The sequence below is a fragment of the Rutilus rutilus genome, assembly GCF_951802725.1.
Source record: "Rutilus rutilus genome assembly, chromosome: 9".
NCBI lineage: Eukaryota > Metazoa > Chordata > Actinopteri > Cypriniformes > Leuciscidae > Rutilus > Rutilus rutilus.
Window position 1 is genome coordinate 1,824,214 of NC_140223.1, and position 21,792 is coordinate 1,846,005.

Below are 21,792 nucleotides of genomic sequence, written 5' to 3' on the forward strand. Positions count from 1 at the left end.
CTGACTCTTTCAACACCGCAGATAGTGTACACACATTTTCTTTCCAGAAAATCTTGCCACATTTCACACTTTCATTCTTCACAGAATTAAACCACATCTTTTCAAAGTCTGAATCTCGCTCTGCCACGACATGTGATGTACAATGCATTTTATCATTTGTCATAAACTCTGTGTTGACTGGGTTTGTTCGATCTTTTGCCAATTTAAAAAAACAAATTTTCCCAATCAACATCTGTTACCTGCCACATAAGCCCATCTCGGCTCAAATTTAGAACAAGTAATTTGTGGTGCTTCCTCAATGCTGATTCCATAGGAATCGGCACAGAGGGACAAATTTAATTTGCACATTAAATCACGAGCCATCAGAGGTGCGGGACAGCCGGGAGACCACACAAACTCATGTTTGAAAGAGCGACCGCCCTCTGTCTCGCACTCTAACGGCTCTGTTAACCGGTCAGAGGTCAAATGGCCCGAAGCTGAAGTGCTTTAATACACTTTTCCGGTTAAGTTCGGAACACATGGTAAATCACATGGTCGTAACGTGGACAGACTGGCACCAGAATCGACCAAAAATTCAATAACTACCCCTTTGACTAGTAACGGATAAATTGGCATTTCAGAAAAACCCTGTACTTTTGTACAATTTCATACGCTCATCATTCACTCATCATTCACAACACTGCTCAAATCATCAGTCATAGCTTTGCTCAAAGTTTCATCAGGCACACAAAAGGATTTGCAAGCAGTTTTTTTCATTGCAGGTAGCAGAAAGAAAATCAGTGTATGTGTTTGTGTCTGCGTCGTGTGTGTGTTTGTTAGTAAAAATATTTTCACTTCCCTTTGCTGTAGCCAGAGACTGAATTCCCAGAGCCGAACCCTGTCCTTCCCGCTCTCCTGCCCTCTCGGTTCAATCCGACTTTATGGTAGGACATGCGCTGCTCCAGTGTCCGTCCTTCTTGCATATTCTGCATTTTGTACAGTCTCGGTGCGAGTGGGCATTTGTTGCACAAACATAACAGTTCCATTTTCCTCCAGCAGCGTTTCCTCTCAGTCCTTTTCGATTAGCCGGGTTTGAATGGGAAAACACAGGTTTGTTAGGTTGTTGTGGTTGCACAACTATGATTGTGAGGGGCTTTTTAAACTTCCACCTCGTCTTCTTCGCTGCTTGTTGCGGCCTGTGCTGCCTTCCCCTGCTGCACTGGCGCCGCTGGCAATGTGCATGAAACTGCGCTGTTAGTCTTTGTGCCATTCGCTGTCTGTCCTGCTCCAGTTCTTGTGCGGTTCTCAGGGGCGGTGGAGAGCGGTCCAGATCGAGGTCCAGCTGGGCCGTTATTTCTGCTATGGGATAATGGTTTGTGTTGTAGGCAGACGGCGGAGCCGTTGTCAACTTGGTACACACGTTTAACACACACACAACAACCATTCTGTTTTCCCTCTTTCTTTTCTATTGATTCTTTTACGACATTGAGTCTTATCTTACTCAAGGTTCCCGCCTCGGGGAAATCGTGATATTTGATCAGTTTTTCTATGTCAACCATACATTTACCCCCATAATTATTTTTCATTTGACAGAAAATAGGTAAAAATGGTCTATTTTACTGTTAGATGACCCCATTTTGGCTGAATCTCCCTTCTGGATTTCACAATTTCGACACGTGTCTTACAGTATCTGTCAAACGTCTTCAACAGACCCGATTTTCTTTCGTCACACAAAATCGGTCGGGTTTCAGCAAATATGCTGTGCTTCCTGTAATTACGTTTTACTCAAAATCTTCCCATAAGCACTTTCTAGCGCTCGATTAATTCTGATTCACTTAATTGATTTGATGTGGCTCTTCCGTCCACTTGTACGAGATTTCCTCAGGTTACAGAAATTTTGAGTAAAACTAACTAATCAGCAACTGTGATTATCTGAATCACCTGTGGCACTTCCGTCCACCAACGAGCTAAGTGTGGTAGAAACCGATCCGAATCTGTCAGATCAATTTCTTCCCCAAAAAATTGTGATTATCTGAATCACCTCTCGCTCGTACCAAAAGCAAAACTCAGCCAATATGGTTCACGTTCACTCACAATTATCAAATTAACACTTAACATCAATAAAACAATTTGCCGTTTCTTACCCAGAGATGCTTTCTGTTTTTGTTTTCCGCAATTGCCACGGATTCTTTTGACCCTGGTGGGAGTTCTTTTACTGGCCCTGAATGCGGGTATTGGCTCTCTCTCCCGTAACCTGTTGAGTTTCTATCTCAAACCGTCGAGGTATGAGACGACCGCCTTGTGCTGCCGGGGTTGTGCACTTTCCGTCAAACCCGTTCTTCAGGACCAGGAGAAGAAGAGTCCGCACAGGATCATCACTTCTGACACCAGCTGTAATAGCAATTTTCAAATCTTAATAAAAAACAGCATCAATAGGCGTAAGAAACATTCAAGAGGCAAAATTGTTATAATGAGAAAAGGGTTTATTCTTTGAGGATTCTTTTCACAACCGCAGCCACCCAGCTGTGAAACAGAAAGCCTATTGACATAATAAAACTGAGACATTTTATACAGGTTTCTAACATCTTGACCACACCTACTTAGTTTTCTGTAATTTTCCAAAGGATATCTTCTATCTTCCACTGGCCTGGACTGGTTTTCTACCCCCCTGAGCAGGTCACACTGTTCTTTGTCCCTGAGGAGCCAAAAGGCCTTCATTTACGACCTAAATTACCTCCTGCATCCCTCAGGAGGGGGCATGGGACCCTACTTTATTACTATACGACACCCTGTATTCCTTGACTAAAACTCTTTCTCGTGCCTAGGTGTCTGTTATCTTCCCGGCCCATCTGGTGTTATTACATCTGCTCTTTCCTGCCCCCAATACAGCTGTTAGAAACCTTCACAGAAACACATGACTAAATGAGATTAACAGTTTTGGAAAACAAAATACATATAAGAAATAATGAATTTCCACCACACAACAAAAGGGAAAAATAAACCAGAAAAATACTCAGTTTATATATATATATATATATATATATATATATATATATATATATATATATATATAGGCAAAAACAGGTATCCACAGTATATGAACGGGTTTGGGGTTTGCTGGAGGCACTACCGTAGCACTCTTGCATCGACATGGTAAACAAGTACCGAGTTCAGGTTTGGCTTTTGGTTTATTTTGTCCAAACCCCGCCCATTTTTGGGCCACACCATTTTCAGGTACATATAACATTTGCAAGTTCTCCAACTTGGAAATCATGGAGGGGTCTGAAATTGTCATCGTAAGTGCATGTCCACTGTGAGAGACATAATCTAAAAAAAAAAAAATCCAGAAATCACAATATATGATTTTTTAACTATTTATTTGTATGATACAGCTGCAAATAAGTATTTGAACACCTGTCTATCAGCTAGAATTCTGACCCTCAAAGACCTGTTAGTCTGCCTTTAAAATGTCCACCTCCACTCCATTTATTATCCTAAATTAGATGCACCTGTTTGATGTCGTTAGCTGCATAACGCCACCTGTCCACCCCATACAATCAGTAAGAATCCAACTACTAACATGGCCAAGACCAAAGAGCTGTCCAAAGACACTAGAGACAAAATTGTACACCTCCACAAGGCTGGAAAGGGCTACGGGGAACAGGGCCGGCCCTGACCAATTTGCTGCCCTAGGCAAGATTTTACCTGGCGCCCCATGCATCACAGCCCATTTTCATGATTTAGCATATATATATATATATATATATATATATATATATATATATATATGTATATATATACACACACACACACACACACATTACAGCAGAACTGTTTCCAACACTCATAATAAATCATCATATTAGAATGATTTCTAAAGGATCATGTGATAGACCGGATGTCACATGTGACACTAAAGAATGGAGTAATGATCTATGGTAATGATGCTGAAAATTCAGCTTTGCATCACAGAAATAAATGATAATTTAAAGTATAATAAATTGAAAACAAATTATTTTAAATTGTAATAATATATCACAATATTAATTTTTTTCTGTATTTTTGATCAAATAAATGCAGGCTTGATGAGCAGAAGAAACTTCTTTCAAAAATATTAAAAATAGTAATGTTTCCAAACTTTTGGCCTGTACTGTATCCCCCAAAAACTGCACAACTGTAGAGTAAAACATTACTCTGTTTCTGACGCACTTCAAGCACTCGATGGGCGGGGGAAGATTGAAGAGCCGGATTTTTTTTTTTTTTTTTTGGTTGTATTTCGAATTAATGGTTTTAAAATAGTAACCTATTATAAAAAAAATATATGTAAAAAAAAAAAAAAAATTCACTCGTTCACTCATTCTGGCGCCCCTATGGATGAGTGGCGCCCTTAGCATTTGCCTATACCGCCTATGCCGCGGGCCGGCCCTGACGGGGAAATTGCCAAGCAGCTTGGTGAAAAAAGGTCCACTGTTGGAGCAATCATTAGAAAATGGAAGAAGCTAAACATGACTGTCAATCTCCCTCGGACTGGGGCTCCATGCAAGATCTCACCTCGTGGGGTCTCAATGGTCCTAAGAAAGGTGAGAAATCAGCCCAGAACTACACGGGAGGAGCTGGTCAATGACCTGAAAAGAGCTGGGACCACCGTTTCCAAGGTAACTGTTGGTAATACACTAAGACGTCATGGTTTGAAATCATGCATGGCACGGAAGGTTCCCCTGCTTAAACCAGCACATGTCAAGGCCCGTCTTAAGTTTGCCAATGACCATTTGGATGATCCAGAGGAGTCATGGGAGAAAGTCATGTGGTCAGATGAGACCAAAATAGAACTTTTTGGTCATATTTCCACTAAACGTGTTTGGAGGAAGAAGAATGATGAGTACCATCCCAAGAACACCATCCCTACTGTGAAGCATGGGGGTGGTAGCATCATGCTTTGGGGGTGTTTTTCTGCACATGGGACAGGGCGACTGCACTGTATTAAGGAGAGGATGACCGGGGCCATGTATTGCTAGATTTTGGGGAACAACCTCCTTCCTTCAGTTAGAGCATTGAAGATGGGTCGAGGCTGGGTCTTCCAACATGTCAATGACCCGAAGCACACAGCCAGGATAACCAAGGAGTGGCTCTGTAAGAAGCATATCAAGGTTCTGGCGTGGCCTAGCCAGTCTCCAGACCTAAACCCAATAGAGAATCTTTGGGGGGAGCTCAAACTCCGTGTTTCTCAGCGACAGCCCAGAAACCTGACTGATCTAGAGAAGATCTGTGTGGAGGAGTGGGCCAAAATCCCTCCTGCAGTGTGTGCAAACCTGGTGAAAAACTACAGGAAACGTTTGACCTCTGTAATTGCAAACAAAGGCTACTGTACCAAATATTAACATTGATTTTCTCAGGTGTTCAAATACTTATTTGCAGCTGTATCATACAAATAAATAGTTAAAAAATCATACATTGTGATTTCTGGATTTTGGATGTCTCTCACAGTGGACATGCACCTACGATGACAATTTCAGACCCCTCCATGATTTCTAAGTGGGAGAACTTGCAAAATAGCAGGGTGTTCAAATACTTATTTTCCTCACTATATATATAAATATATATATATATATATATATATATATATATTAATAATAATAAACATATAATCCATTCACACATATTAACCTTAACACATAATCTTTGCATTTAAATACACACACGAACACCTATTCACACTAGACAATGGTTTCATCTGCTTCCGGTTGCGATGCGCTGACGCGACTCGGCCGTGACGTCATCAGCGGCTGTCGCTCGATGGTTCGGTTTGGACGGCGCAACTTTCCACTGGAAAACTGACTACACCAACTCAGACATACAACCAGAGATGTATAGTAACGAAGTAGAACTACTTCACTACTGTACTTAAAGCTGCAGTCCGTAGCTTTTTTGGGTTAGAAATTATCCAAAATAAATTTTTGAGCAAGTTCATAACCAGCCAGTGTTCAACACTCTCTGCTTGCCGTAGCTCGATTCAAAACCGTAAGCTTGTAATAATGTATTTAATTCCAGTGGTCCTGGTGGATTTCCGCGGGAAATTCGAGCATGTCTTTGCGTCATTACGTCACACCTGTCCACATAAAGAAGAGTCTCTGCTAGTAGGCTATGAGTGTGAGGATGTTGGAGGTGGAGATTTATAGCCTTTTCTCACAGCATTTGATATAATTAAACTTATCAATTTGATGGCGGATCCAGAAAGGTTCAAACGACAATCACCAGTGACATCTGGAGATTCACCCGTTGTAAAACTGGCCCATGCGAAAACAAGGATAAATATCGGGAGGGCATTAAATGTTGTCACGCAGTGCTGATGTTGTTAACATTAACAATTTGAGAACAAAGTATAATTTGCACGGTTTGACGAGCGAGCGTTAGATTTAATCAGCACGATTTACTGCAATGCTTTTTTCCCCTTAACATTAGTTGGTCAGAACAAAAGTGGATGTTACTTACTTGTTCAGACGACATTTTCCGGTGAAAATTCTTATGTTGGTCATACTTCCAAAAAGTAGAATCTGTGATTGTGAATGACAGTATCCACACCACCAGCGCGGTGATTGACAGCAACAAGTTCTCCTCAAAACATTGGATTCATCCGCGCTGTGCCGTGCCGAGACACAACGCACGTAAAGTTGATAATTCAGTGAATAACTGCAATTGCAGATTTCGAACAGAGATGGCGACAAAGAGGAAAACTGCGGACTGCAGCTTTAACCCTCTGAGGTTGGCAAACGCGCCGGCGTTACTCCGTCATTTATGGTCATACAGAAAAAAGAAATATAAAAAAAGAATCTGTGATATTTCTACTTTTGTATGTGTCCAATTACAATCAAATCAAAACATTGTGCTTTTGTAAAATAAAGAAAATAAACAGGGTGTGCGTTCTGCCTCTCCGTCGCGGTGAACTTTTTTTTCTTGAGCACGTCTATAAACTGAAACAAAACTCAGCGAATACTTGTCACACATTTATGAGCCATATACCTTTATAAACATTTAAGTGTGTACTTTTAAATGATCAGATTCAAACTGAAAACAAATATTCTCTGTTTAAGTAATTTGTATAAAACCAACAAGATGTCCAGCTTCTCAAACGCTTCCTAATTATTTTTAATTTGAACATGCCCACTCGCGCAAAAGACATTCACATGCAAATCTCCACATGGAACGCGAACGCGCTCATTACCTCAAAAACAAAGCACCAAAAAACTTCACAAGTCTCTGCTTTTCGTCGAGTTTGAAAGACGCGCCGTGAGCTTACAGTGGATTTAGGCTACCTCAGAAGAAGAAGAATGCGATTTGAAGACAAGAAAGATGTAAGGTAAGAAATTCTTACATATTAGTCTGTTATTGTTGCATAAATTTCACATTGCAGTTGAACTGTTGCTAGATATATGGTGAATATTATAATATTTAGACCCGTGTTTACTGTTACTGTGTTTGTGGATATCTGCTCAAATGTAGATATGTATATGGTAACCATAATGTTTTATATTTGAGCGCGATCGCGTTTGAATGTATCATATTTTGGATCGCGATCGCGTTTGGAAAGCACCAAACGGTTTCATTATCTCATTTCATATCATCATAACGAATGGAAACATTTGAAGTAACATGATAATCAATATATTTTTCTCTAGCTTAGTTGTTACTGAAATCTTTTGGAAGATTTATAGGCTGCTATAGGTTATTGTTATTATTATTTTATGCAGCACTGCGCATAGCCTATGCCTACAAGGCACAACAAACCTGGTGTTCATTATATTATATATTGTTGGAAACATTTATGTGTGTGTGTGTGTGTGTGTGTGTGTGTGTGTATTCTGTGAATTATAAAAAGCAATTTTAACCAGAAAAATCTAAAATTTATTCCCAAAGTCGTGCAGACCTTTCTCTTGATATCAGTATGTTCACTTTTTTTTTTTTTTTCAGGGCCCAGATGCCACTGAGTCCTGCTAACTTCAACATTCACACGAGTCTCTGTATATGAACATGGTAAAGTGAAAATCAAACACCTTGGAAATGAAAGGTATGTACAATGTTTTTAAGAATGGCACAAAGGTCTCTGTCTTTGGATCATTGTTTTCAACGAGTGCTTTTTTGTCATTTGTTGTGTATCTTTGGATTATGTTGTGTTGTAAATAAATCCAAAAAATCTAAAAGCCATTCTTTTTTAAATCTCCTCATTCTTTGTGCAAGGTTGCTCAGAATGATAGGGCCTGATAGCGCCTAATAGGGCCGTTAGGGGAGGGTCTTTGTCTTTCTCAGGTGTGAAAAGCTTACATATTAATGAGCTCCCGCATAAAGCTTTTTCACACAAAACACGTCGTAAAATTTTTAAATCAATATATTGTCTTATCTGAATGAGCAGTCAGGGTGATTTTCACATAGTTTTAGAGCAAATATTCTAGGCTACGTCATAAAATTTTCAAAAGTCTTGTGAAGAAATAATCAGTATGGGTTTCATGACCTTATTTCAGTGAGAATTTTTTTTTTTTGTATTTTCACAAACCACGCATAAATGTCATTATCTCAAAACAACAAACTTTTACACACATGCTGCTGATATATTATTGTAGCAGAGTTTGTGCTAAATACAGTGTAATTAGACTTTAGCCATAAAAATGTCACAAGTAACAGAAATAAGCACAAATGTCAGAGCATGTCAGAACACCTCCAGGGCCCAAAAAACAGCTCAGACCCCAGAGGGTTAAGTACTAAAAGGCTGTATCTGTACTCTACTTGAGTATTATTTTTTTCTCCTACTTCCACTTTTACTTCAGTGCATATTTTCAATGAGTTTAATACTTTTACTCTGATACATTTTTTATGTGCTGCATCGTTACTCGTTACAATTATAAACATGTTACAAATCATTCCAAACCCACTGCCAGAGCGGTAGATGGCTCTGTCACCAGGTTTGATGAAGCTGGCTCATCATTGAGCGAATCAAGCGATCAAGAAGATCCCGTGTGCTCCCGTTCGCTCTGCTGCCTGCCTCCATTTAGAACACTTGAGCTTTGTTCGTTTATTTCGAGATGGAAGAACCAGAAACACCACATTCAACACCTTCAACTTCGAGTGATCGTGGCGGTAAGGGTGAGGAAGGAGACCACCCCTGGCCCTACTTAGAGTCCATGTTTTCATTTGTCGGAGTGAAAGACAATTCATAATGAAATGCGTTAGCCTTCACGAGAATGCCGACGCACTTAATCGTTCTTTGTTTAAATAGTTCAAAGTAACTATTAGATTTAATGTTATTACCTTGACAAACTATACATCATTAAAAAGATATAAGACTCAAGTTTTAGTATTTGACTACTATTGTATTCTGAGAAACTTGTAGTGACAGTTATGTCTTAATTTGTGTCAGGAGTTATGAAATGAAAAAATGAGTCGATACCTTTAAAGGAGAACTCCGGTCAATTTTAACATTGAGCTCATTTTTTTGTACATTTGGAGTGCTGTCAGTACAGAGAACAACGACAAAAATCGGTGTTGCCTACGGCGAGTTATCCTCTTTTTAAAATTTGCACCCTGTTGACTTCAATGGGGCAAGTTTTAAACCTGCTTTTAGGCTCTTAACATCCTTGATGTGTCATTACAAGTGCACAGGTCATGTGAGTGATTCCTTCGGAGTGAACGCGGGTGAATCTGACTGCAGTAGATGTGAAAGAAATATATAAAAAATGATGTTTATTCAGCCAGCGCACATACCTGTATTTACATCCTGTTTTCGGTCGAAGTCCACAGTAATCGATTGTCGAGTTCACGCGCATAGGTTTAGTACCTATGATCACGCGCGTGAACTCGGCATCAGCCGCTCCCATTCAGAAAAAAACTCCTGTGCTGTCGTCATGGAAGCGTTTGACCAAACAACGTCCCTCAGGGCTTTTAGCTAAAAAATGTGCAGATCTTGACAAATATTGATAGATTTTCATAGGTTTACGTCAGATTTCTATAGAGAGGAATAATATTTATTAAATTTATACCCAAAATGGGCCAATGTAATCATTATGAGCACTGGATACTCTGATGTACTGTTTTCAATCCATACTGGTGTAGCAAGTTGGGAAGAGAAAAGTATTGATTGTGTTTTGGTTTTGTATGATGAACTTCCCAAAATTATTTTCTTTGTGGTTGGGATCTATCGGTTGGGGTGTTTGTTGGGTGGGACATTTATCAGTGTTGCGCGCTATGTGTTTGGAGTGCGTGAGTTACGTCAGCCTCAGTTTGCGGATGGACGCTGGCTAGGCAAGACGCACTTATTTTTCTCTCGCTTTTCCCACTTAATGTTGGTATGTAAGAGGAGTTCCCTTTCGTTGTCACTCCGAGTTACGTCGGATGACGACGAATGGGGTTTCGCTTAGAAAGCCTATCATCTTCGGGTATATATAAAACGAGCCAATGGCAAAGAAATGCCATGGGTCTGCGGAATTTGCATAGCGATCTCCGCCCCACCCTGGGGGTATATAAGGAAGTCGCTGGCAACATGCAGATATGTTTTCGCTTCGGAGCCAAGTTCATTACTTCACTCCACAGCCAAATTCTGAGTTATCATCTCTTTCTCTTCGAGACGAGCCTCTCTCCAAGTGTTGGTGTGACAGCGAGTTCCAGCGAGTGCACATTCCCTGCTTATCTGTGCAGTGATTTGCCAGTGTGTGTGTGTTCTCTCCCTGGTCGCTTCAACATTTGCGGAGAAATCTCCTTTCTAAAAGAGCTTACACGGTGCACGTCTTTTTAAAGATGCCTCGCCCGTGTACTTCTGGTTGCGGTCTATTAGTTTCTGATTCTGATGGGCACAATCTCTGCCTTGTGTGTCTGGGTGTCGAGCACGCTAAGGCAGCGTTTGTGGATGAGTCATGTTCCCACTGCGGGAACATGCCCATCGCACGGTTACGGTCGAGACTCAATGATCTGTATAGTAGAGTCCCCTCATCCGCACTCCGATCTACGAGCTCCGCGAGAGCTGGTACTTCGGCTGGCGGCCAGGGTGACCTGAGGGTGACGTTGTGGAACCAAGCGCCGACTATTCCACGCTCCACACCCCCCTCTACCTCCGTGCAACCCGCGAGTGTTCCGAATGTGACCGCGGTACAGTCCTCTGACTTGCCGCGGGTCTCATTCGGCGCTCCAGATGAAGATTCTATGTCGATCGCTGCATCTCAAGGTGGGCAGGAGTCCTCGGGAAGTGATGGCTCGGCTGTGCTGCCACCCTCGGGTGTACCAGCATTGCCCGAGTCGGATCCCGAGCTGACGGCCATGCTTTCCCGGGCAGCCGCGGCCATTGGACTAGAGTGGTCCCCGCCACCTGGTCCAGTGCTTTCGCGGCTGGACGATTGGTTTTTGGGTGCGGCCGCTGACCCTCGTCAGCGTCCAACCCCAATGCCTTTTTTCCCGGATGTGCATGAGGAGGTCACGAGGTCCTGGAAGGCACCCCTGTCTTCCCGTGATCGCTCGGCGACCTCCTCCGCCTTGCCTCCTCTCGATCAGGCGGCCGCCAAAGGGTACACTGGGGTTCCCCAGGTTGAACGCTCTGTTGCGATGCAACTGTGTCCTCAGAGTGCTTCTTCCCGCGGTGACCCTAAGCACCCCTCCAAGGCCTGTAGGTTCTCCTCCACGCTTGTGGCGAAGGCCTATAGAGCTGCGGGGCTGGCGGCCTCCTCACTGCATGCCATGACGACACTCCAGGTCTACCAGGCCCAGATGTTGCGTGACATGCACGAGGGGAGGTCTGACCCAGGGCTCTTTGATGAGCTGCGTGCCGCCACCGACCTCGCTCTCCGGGCGACGAAGGTGACCGCACGCTCCCTGGGTCAGGTGATGTCCACCTGTGTGGTCCAGGAGCGACACCTGTGGCTCAACCTGGCCGATATGCGGGAGGCCGAGCGGACCCGGTTCCTCGACACCCCCATATCCCAGGCTGGCCTCTTCGGCGGAGCAGTCGAGGACTTTGCTCAGCAGTTCTCGACTGCACAGAAGCAGACTGAGGCTTTAAAACATGTCCTGCCCCGGCGGCCCGCTGCTCCGGCAGCGCAGCCGTCGGCACAGGTGCCTCAGCCTGCGCGCCGCCGAGGACGCCCTCCTACGGCTCCCGCCCCTCCCGATCGGCCCCAGCAGTCCGCTGCTTCCGGGTCGCGTCGTGGAGGAAGCCGTAGGAAGGCGTCACAGCCCCCTCCAGCCCCGCGCCCCGCTAAACGCCAGGCCAAGCGGCGCTCCTGAGGGTGGCTGCTCAGAGATGACACCCAGTTCTGTGCAGGAGACGGTAGCAGGGCCGCTCCTTCCCCCGGTGGAGGGCCGGGGGAGAATCCTTGGTTTTCCCACTCCCGCTGCTTGTCCCTCGACGGGCAGCACCCTAATGTGGTTAAAGACAGAACTGACTCACTCATCTCTGAGCACACAGAGCTCTCGGATGAAAGCATGCGCCGCCCACGGGCCACGCTCCTCTCATCCCCCTCTGTCGCCAGTCCCCTGCCAGAGCACGCCCCCGTGGGACGCTGGTCCTCCCCTGGCCTCCTCTGGCAGGACATGGCAAATGACCGTGCCCCCGCACAGGGCCGCTATGCCACCCTCGCCCGGGCCGGTCATTCTGCCTCGCTGCACCACCGACGGTACGTCTGTGGTTCGGATGACCCCGCTGGTACAGTTTCTGGGGGCCTGGCTAGAGCTCCCCAGGCTGTCCCGCTGGGTCGCGAGAACCATCAGGCTCGGCTACGCGATTCAGTTCGTGCGGTCTCCTCCCCGCTTTGCGGGAGTCCGCTCCACTATGGTCGGTGGCAATGCCCCTATCATGAGAGCGGAGGTCGCCACCCTACTGGCGAAGGGTGCGATCGAGACTGTCCCTCCAGCCGAAATGAGGTCCGGCTTCTACAGCCCCTACTTCATTGTACCGAAGAAATCCGGTGGATTACGACCTATCCTGGACCTGCGCGTCTTGAACCGCTCCCTTCACAGGCTGCCGTTCAAGATGCTCACGGCCAAACGCCTTTTCGAATGCGTACGGCCACAGGATTGGTTTGCAGCGATCGACCTGAAGGACGCCTACTTTCATGTCTCCATTTTTCCTCGACACAGACCGTTTCTTCGGTTTGCTTTCGAGGGGCAGGCATACCAGTACGCGGTTCTCCCCTTCGGGCTAGCCCTGTCTCCTCGCGTCTTCACGAAGGTCGTCGAGGCAGCCCTTGTTCCTCTCCGGGAACACGGGGTTCGCATCCTGAACTATATCGACGATTGGCTGATTCTAGCTCACTCTCGAGATCAGGTTTGCGAACACAGGGACCTTGTGCTCCGGCACCTAGCTCGTCTGGGCCTTCGGGTCAACTGGGAGAAGAGCAAACTCTGCCCAGTGCAGAGGATCTCTTTTCTCGGTATGGAAATCGACTCGGTCGCCATGTCCGCGCAGCTTACGAGCGAGCGCGCGCAGTCACTGCTGACTTGTCTTCGTCAGTTCGAAGGCAAGAGTGCGGTCCCACTGAAACGTTTTCAGAGGCTCCTGGGGCATATGGCATCCGCAGCCGCTGTAACGCTGCTCGGTTTGCTTCATATGAGACCACTTCAGCTTTGGCTTCGCGATCGAGTCCCGAGGTGGGCATGGCAACACGGCACGCTCCGAGTTCCAGTGACTCCGACCTGCCGTCAGACCTTCACCCCGTGGTCGAACCTCAGTTTTCTACGGGCCGGAGTGCCCTTAGAACGAGCTTCCAGGCATGTTGTTGTGTCAACAGATGCCTCCACCACGGGCTGGGGTGCCATGTGCAATGGACATGCTGCCGCGGGCTCCTGGACAGGACCCCAGCGCCTTTGGCATGTCAATTGCCTCGAGTTGCTGGCTGTACGCCTTGCCCTGCACCGCTTTCGGGCGTTGCTCAGGGGTCAACACGTACTAGTCCGATCAGACAATACCGCCACAGTAGCGTACATCAACCGTCAAGGTGGTCTACGCTCCCGCCGTATGTCGCAACTCGCCCGCCACCTCCTCTTATGGAGTCAGAAGCATCTGAGGTCGCTTCGAGCCATTTATATCCCGGGACACCTGAACCAGGCGGCCGACGAGCTGTCTCGAGTTCAGCCTCTCGCTGGAGAATGGCGACTCCATCCCCAGTCGGTCCAGCTGATTTGGGATCAGTTCGGGGATGCTCAGGTAGATCTGTTTGCCTCCCACGACTCGTCCCACTGCGACCTGTTTTATTCCCTGTCCGAGGGCACGCTCGGCACGGATGCACTGGCGCACAGCTGGCCGCGGGGCCTACGCAAGTATGCGTTTCCCCCAGTGAGCCTCCTTGCGCAGACTTTGCGCAAGATCAGGGAGGACGAGGAGCAGGTAATATTGGTTGCCCCGTATTGGCACAACCGCACCTGGTTCCCAGAACTAGTACTCCTCGCGACAGCACCTCCCTGGCCAATTCCTCTGAGGAAGGACCTGCTTTCTCAGGGACGGGGCACCCTTTGGCACCCTCGTCCCGATCTTTGGAACCTCCACGTGTGGCTCCTGGACGGGAGGAGGTAGGTTTGAGTACCCTACCACCAGCGGTGGTGGCTACCATCACTTCCGCTAGAGCATCGTCCACGAGACATGCCTATGCGTTGAAGTGGAACCTCTTCGTCAACTGGTGTTCTTCTAAACAGCAAGAACCCACGAAATGCCCGATCAGTGTCGTGCTTTCCTTCCTGCAAGAAGGGTTGGAGTGAAGGCTGTCTCCCTCCACCCTGAAAGTGTATGTTGCCGCCATTGCCGCACATCACGATGCAGTTGAAGGTAAGTCTCTGGGGAAGCACGACCTGATCATCAGGTTCCTGAGAGGAGCGAGGAGACTAAATCCTCCCCGCCCTCCTCTCGTTCCCTCTTGGGACCTCTCAGTGGTTTTAACTGCCCTGCAGAGTGCTCCCTTTGAGCCTCTGCAATCAGTGGAGCTTAAGTTCCTGTCAATGAAGACAGCGCTCCTGGTTGCATTGGCCTCCATCAAGAGGGTAGGGGACCTGCAGGCATTTTCGGTTGACGAAGCGTGCCTGGAATTCGGGCCGGCTAACTCTCACGTGATCCTGAGACCCCGGCCTGGATATGTGCCCAAGGTTCCCACCACACCCTTTCGAGACCAGGTGGTGAACCTGCAAGCGCTGCCCTTGGAGGAGGCAGACCCAGCCTTGGCACTGCTCTGTCCAGTACGCGCCCTCCGTGCTTACGTAGACAGAACGCAGTGTTTCAGGACCTCAGACCAGCTCTTTGTCTGTCATGGTGGGAAGCTGAAGGGAAAGGCTCTCTCGAAGCAAAGGTTGTCTCACTGGATAGTGGACGCCATTGCTTTGGCTTACCAGCAGCAAGGTCGACCGTGCCCCCTTGGTGTGACGGCCCACTCCACCCGGAGTGTGGCATCCTCTTGGGCTCTAGCGCATGGCGCCTCGCTAACAGACATCTGCAGAGCTGCAGGCTGGGCGACACCTAACACATTTGCGAGATTCTACAATCTCCGAGTTGAGCCAGTTTCTTCTCATGTACTCGCTTCAACTAGCCGGTGCTAGATTCTGCTCAGGTGTCTTCGCTTGCTCGCCATTCCTCTCCACGGACGGGATACGTGCGATATTCTCCTCAAATGAGCCTAATAAGCCCTGAGTCTCCTCCAGCACTGACGACGTCAACGCCAGAGTTATGCCACCGGCAGCTTTCGCGCTTGGCTAGGTGCCTCCATGTGCATGGTTCCCCCTCCGGGCGACCCCCACATGTGTATTTCCACTGTAAGCCTCTCTGAGCATGTGTCTTTCCCTTGGCAAGCCACCTTGCCACCCCTGGGGTTGAAATATTCCACCTGCGGCTGGACACCCCAGTGTTACTCCGTATGCAGCCCTTCGGGGTCATATGTGTATTCCAAGTCCCCCCCTTCGGGTTGGGCATGATTGCATATTTCCACTGAGATATGCTTCCCAGTGTACCTTGGTATTCCTGTGTTAAGTAGGAGTCCTTCGTCCGTGCCAGTCTCACGACAGGGAGCTCAGACTTACGCAGGGCACTGGAAGACCGTCGAGAGGTGGCGTGATTTCACTGGGAACCCCATTCGTCGTCATCCGACGTAACTCGGAGTGACAACGAAAGGGAACGTCTCGGTTACGTATGTAACCCTCGTTCCCTGAGTAGGGAACGGAGACGTTACGTCTCCCTGCCACTTCCGCTGTACCGCTGGAACGCCTGAGTTCAGTCTCGGCTCCTCAGCGAAGACATATCTGCATGTTGCCAGCGACTTCCTTATATACCCCCAGGGTGGGGCGGAGATCGCTATGCAAATTCCGCAGACCCATGGCATTTCTTTGCCATTGGCTCGTTTTATATATACTCGAAGATGATAGGCTTTCTAAGCGAAACCCCATTCGTCGTCATCCGACGTAACGTCTCCGTTCCCTACTCAGAGAACGAGGGTTACATACGTAACCGAGACGTTTGTTCAGTTAAAGTTCATTGATCATTGAGTACAATGTTATATTGAATCGATTGTACACATGCATATTGTGTATTTTGAGTTTTGTGTGAGTTTTATCGAACGCACGTGGAGTGAGCTAACTGTTGATTTGTGCACAGTGTGTGATGTGGGAAGAGGTTGGCGCAACGAGAAATATTGATCAAATTGTCCCATATGTTTCCAGGTATGTTCAGTTCTTCAATTTAACCAATATAACGTTATCTAATTTATGTAATTTGGGTTTATAATGTATATGTGGATTGTGCTTTTGAGCAGACATTGTATATTTATTTCTCAGATTCTGTGATACATTATACCATGTTACATCCATCTATTACACTGGTTTTGCAGTTCTATAGAGTATAATGTGGATGTGCCTGATGTTTTGAGGGAATATTTGTTTGTCGATTTGTAAAAGAAAAAACAACAACATTATTCTCATGTGTTATAACTGATATGTTTGAATAATATATACACATCCAGCCATTTTATTACTTTATTTTTTCTTTAACGAAAGAAATGTATTATCTGCACAATAATGTATCTGCTACATAATGTTAAATGTGAGTTACGTCAGCCTCAGTTTGCGGATGGACGCTGGCGAGGCAAGACGCACTTATTTTTCTCTCGCTTTTCCCACTTAATGTTGTGTGTGATGTGGGAAGAGGTTGGCGCAACGAGAAATATTGATCAAATTGTCCCATATGTTTCCAGGGCGGGTCAATAAATTCAGCTGTTTTGAAGCCATCCTGTTGCCTGCTGTGTGAGATTCCTTATGTGCAGAATGGGATCTGTTACACTGGCAGCCTGAGGGCGCCTTATGCACATTTAGTCCATGTATGGAACACATGAAGAAAAGACATTTCATGTGACATTCCAGGAACTCAATGACATAAACAGAGATTGCTGTAACATGCAGATAAATACCCAATAAGCTGTGGAGAAAAAAGGCACAAGCAGGAAAGAGAAGGGAGGGATGCTTTAAAGAGGGAAGGGAACGACTTGATCTGTTTTTGTTTATAAAGAGTTAAGATCAGTGTTTTCAGGTGCTCTTGTACATTCATGTCCTTGTACTGCTGCTACAGTCAGTTAGGAATTGTGAGTGTCCTTTAGGCTAAACATATAAAAATAATATAAACAATATGATGTTCAAACTTTTGACTGCTTTCTTTAATAACTAAATAACACAATACTTGTACTTTTACTTTCAGTACTTGAGTAGTACATTTTAAACTAAACTACTTGCAATACCTAAAGGGGACCTATTATGCCCCTTTTCACAAGATGTAAAATAAGTCTCTGATGTCTCCAGAGTGTGTATGTGAAGTTTTAGCTCAAAATACCCAATAGATTATTTTATAGCATGTTTAAATAGTCACTTTTTGGTGCTCAGAAAAACGCGCTGTTTTAGTGTGTGCCCTTTAAATGCAAATAAGCTGCTGCTGCACGGCACAGGGGGCTCGCGCTCAGTCTCTCAGGACAATTTCGTCTAACGGAATGATGATAATATCAGAAAATCTCAGTAATGGTGTTCATTTCGACCCGGAGTGCTGTATGGAGATGGAACAGGTATAGTTTAGTTTAATTACGGTTATAACGTATTTGTCATCTGCTTGTATGTATCCACTATTACAGTTTTTCTCAATTGCTAAAACACAATTTCTGAAACCTTGCTCCATTTTCTGAAAACATTAAACACAAAACCTCATCTTCAAGCACTATTTACAAAACCTCTGACTCCGCTTGCAAAATGAAACTTTCACCTCAAAACAGTTTTACCCGTGTTCAAAATCAAACACTGCTTTCAAATCATAAACAAAGTGATCAAAATGATATACACTATCAAGCAGTCAGTAAACAATACACCAAAAAAATAGAAGACACATTGGTCGAAACATATAGTTCTCAGAGAGAAGTACATTTTTAATCTCATATAGAAGTAATTTCATATTTTTCCATCATTGTCTTTTGATGAACGAAAACATGTTCTATCATAGTAGCTCAAAATTTATCAGAAATTACTACTCTGCTTTGCTCTTTGTGATTTGTTTTTCTCCTCCTTGTACCCCTATTTTTACAGTACTATACCCTGCATCTCACAAACTTGTCCGTTGTCTCTGATACTGTATTCTTGTTCTTTGTTGATATGAACCTGCAACCTGTCAAAATCTATTGAGCAGTCAGTACTGTTAACAAATGGAAAGCACAATGTTCAGGGCCATACAATTTGTTCATTGTACAGTATACAGCCTATAATGCACTGTACTACAGTATACAATACTAAAAGGGACAAAAATCAAAGGAGTAAACGTGATCAATGTGCTTCTTCTTGTCTTTGGGCATCATTTGAAACAGGTTAAATCAATTTTGAGTGGTTGTGTTCAATCAATGAAATGTGTTCTCTATTTGTATTTGATTGTTGCCACTTGTGTTTACCAGTATGGATGACATGTGCATTACAGTGCAGAATGTGTTTTGAGAATGAGAATGTGTTTAGAGTTTTGCTGAAAAGTCTAAGTGAGATATGTAAATTGTGTTTTACCATGTGAAATGGTTTAAGGTATTGACAACAGACTGCACAATTAGCTAAATGAGTTCAGGCAACTGAGAACTTTGTTCAGCCAATGGCTTTTAGTGTTTTAGCAATTGAGAAAAACTGTAATAGCCTACAAGTCTGCTGTTTTGGACCAGGTCCGAATGATGATCAAAAATATACTGATGAGTTTAATAAAGTTTATTGTACATCACACAAAGATGAAGCGTCAGTTTTACTCAAGAAATTCACCGTAGGAGCTGAGTAAACACAGTATAAGAAGTGCGTAAGTAACATAAACAAATTTCGGTAGAGTTGAGGGAGCATTTTCTTTGAAAACATAATAATTCCACCTCGTCTTCAGCGGCTCAGATTTCGGGTGTAAATAGAGAGAGCTAAGTGGATTAATACATCCAGCCACACAACACCTACAACAACGCTTGGGAGACATTCTCGTCAGTGCAGCAATGGTGGATGTGTACAACTCGCTGTGAACTCGATCAGGGCGGGTCTATGTTAAAACGGCAGTGTCTGTCAACACTCGTGGGCGGGGCCTGTGGCTTTAGTGACGTCACTAAAGCCGTATTCTGAAAAACAGGTCGTTGGGAGACACTGCTGATGATTTATGGGGATTAATAAAAAAGGAGTGAGTGGATTTTTATCACTTTTGGGTGGTTGTGTACACACACTGCCAACAAAAGTGAATTTTGCATAATAGGTACAAAAAAAGTGTGGTGCTTAAAGAGCACTTCAACTTCTACTCAAGTCACTTTTTTGATAGAGCACTTGTACTTTTAAGTCCTTTTATGTACTTTATACATCTCTGCACACAACACAGGGACGAAACGATGAGACAGTACAGTGTAAGTGTATGGAATGTGTGTGTGTTTTTGTGTGTGTGTGCGTGTGTGTGTGTGTGTGTGTGTGTGTGTGTGCCAGTTCTGCTTCCCCAGCGGTGGCAGCTAATGTGACTTTATCACAATTAGCTTACTTCTCATTTCAAAAACAACTTGTTTAACACAAAATACTTCTTGATTCATGAAAATATAAGCATTTGACTGGACAAAAAAAAAGTAATTGTAGTGTAAATGTAGAGTAATAGACCTGCCACAGCAACATTGACAAGATAAAGAAAAACAAATCTGTGTTGGCTGAATATGAGGCTTCTACAGTTATATATACTAAAACAACTTTCACATGTCCTTTATAAAGCAGTGTTTAATTAAAAGAATATTTGAGGGTATTTAGGAAGGTATAATGTATTATTTACTTCTGTTATGAAATATTATTATTGTTAGCATTAAAAATTAACATTTATTTTTTGTTTTCAAATAGTAATACACAAAACACTGGAGATGAAGTTCTTCAGAAGCTGATGCCTGTGGTTACAGCAACTAGATCAGCTCGGTAAGTAACACTTCAGTTTTTAAACCCTCCACCTATCTGACCTGATTTGTGATCTACTTAACCGTTTTTTATGATATTTGTGTGAGAAATTAATCTTCAAATATATGCATTTTAATGTATGTATATAAACATTTATATTTAGAGTTTTTATATTAATTTTTATTTTATTTAATTTAAATGTTAATACATTTATATTTAGGGGAAAAAAAAGATGTATTAAATGTATTCTAGGGCTGCACGATTTGGGGAAAATCTCATATTGCGATTATTGAGGTCAATATTGCGATTGCGATATAATAAAGAATAAATAAGAACATTTGTATTCTTATGAAAATAAAATATTTTGTATATTCTGTCCAGAGAAACAGGGACATTTAAATGGGAATTTGGCAACTATTTCAACTTAATAAAACCGTTTAGAAATCATTTGGATGGTTAAATAACCTGTTCTGGTGAGAATGGTGACTTTCCCCGCTCCCCCCAGCATTCCCAGGCACTAAACCAACCTTGCAACATGGGGACTAGCATCCCGGTAAGTTGGAAATAGGAAGTCTTGTGAGAAGCGAGAACGAGTGTGATACACAAACTGCTTTACCGCAATTCGACATAAACATAAATTCGACACACGCCCTCCTCAATACCGGTTAGTAGGGCTGGGCGATATATCGCATGACATTGTTAAGCGCATCTCGTCAGTAAAGCCGGTTCCTTGATTAGTAGTAAATCGCCATCACCTGCTTTCAGATGGAGCGGCATTTACAACACAGAGCCGTAGTTCACTGACAAGCTGAGCCATATCGCATTAATTATCGCGGACGTATCGCCTGCGATAATTATATATGTCCTAACAATGTCATGCGATATATCACCCAGCCCTACCGGTTAGCCATGCCAGCTATCTATAAGAACAAGCGACGATGGATCATTGTCTGCACGATGATAAGCTAAACTTGGCAATCTCAGTTCCATTGGGTGTAGGTTAGGCTATAACTAAGATAAGAATAAGCGGTAATGTTTGCTAGCTTAATCCGCCCACCCCCTGTTACGGCTTATGGTTGATAACACAATACAAAATGTACATGTCAATGTTCTATGATAGTGTGTATGATGTCTTACCCACCTCAGTAGACATAGCTCCACACGATAAAGCTGGCCGGCTCCGATAATAGCACATGCACATGAGCAGCGGTTGAAAGGGGGAGGAGGGGACGCAAGTGAGTTTATTTACGACAGTGTTGTGAAATATACGCCCCACAGCTGTAGGGGGAGCTCGTTGAGAAAACATGCGACAACAAAAGTGAAAATCAGTGAAGAAATGGCTAGAAAGGCCAAGTTCCCCTTTAAGCAGGATGTGTATTGTAATTGTCAAAACATTTGGTAACTAAACAGAAGTTT

General features: G+C 44.4%; 1 protein-coding gene across 1 annotated transcript in view; it reads left to right on the forward strand.

Moving 5' to 3' along the window:
* Nucleotides 1-21,792, forward strand: part of LOC311297698 (protein NLRC3-like) — a 96,647-nt gene that overhangs the window by 37,887 nt on the left and 36,968 nt on the right. The window contains exon 7 of the mRNA XM_084420105.1: nt 20,326-20,397. Coding sequence (XP_084276231.1) covers nt 20,326-20,397 — 72 coding nt within the window. The remainder of the gene's footprint in view (nt 1-20,325; nt 20,398-21,792) is intronic.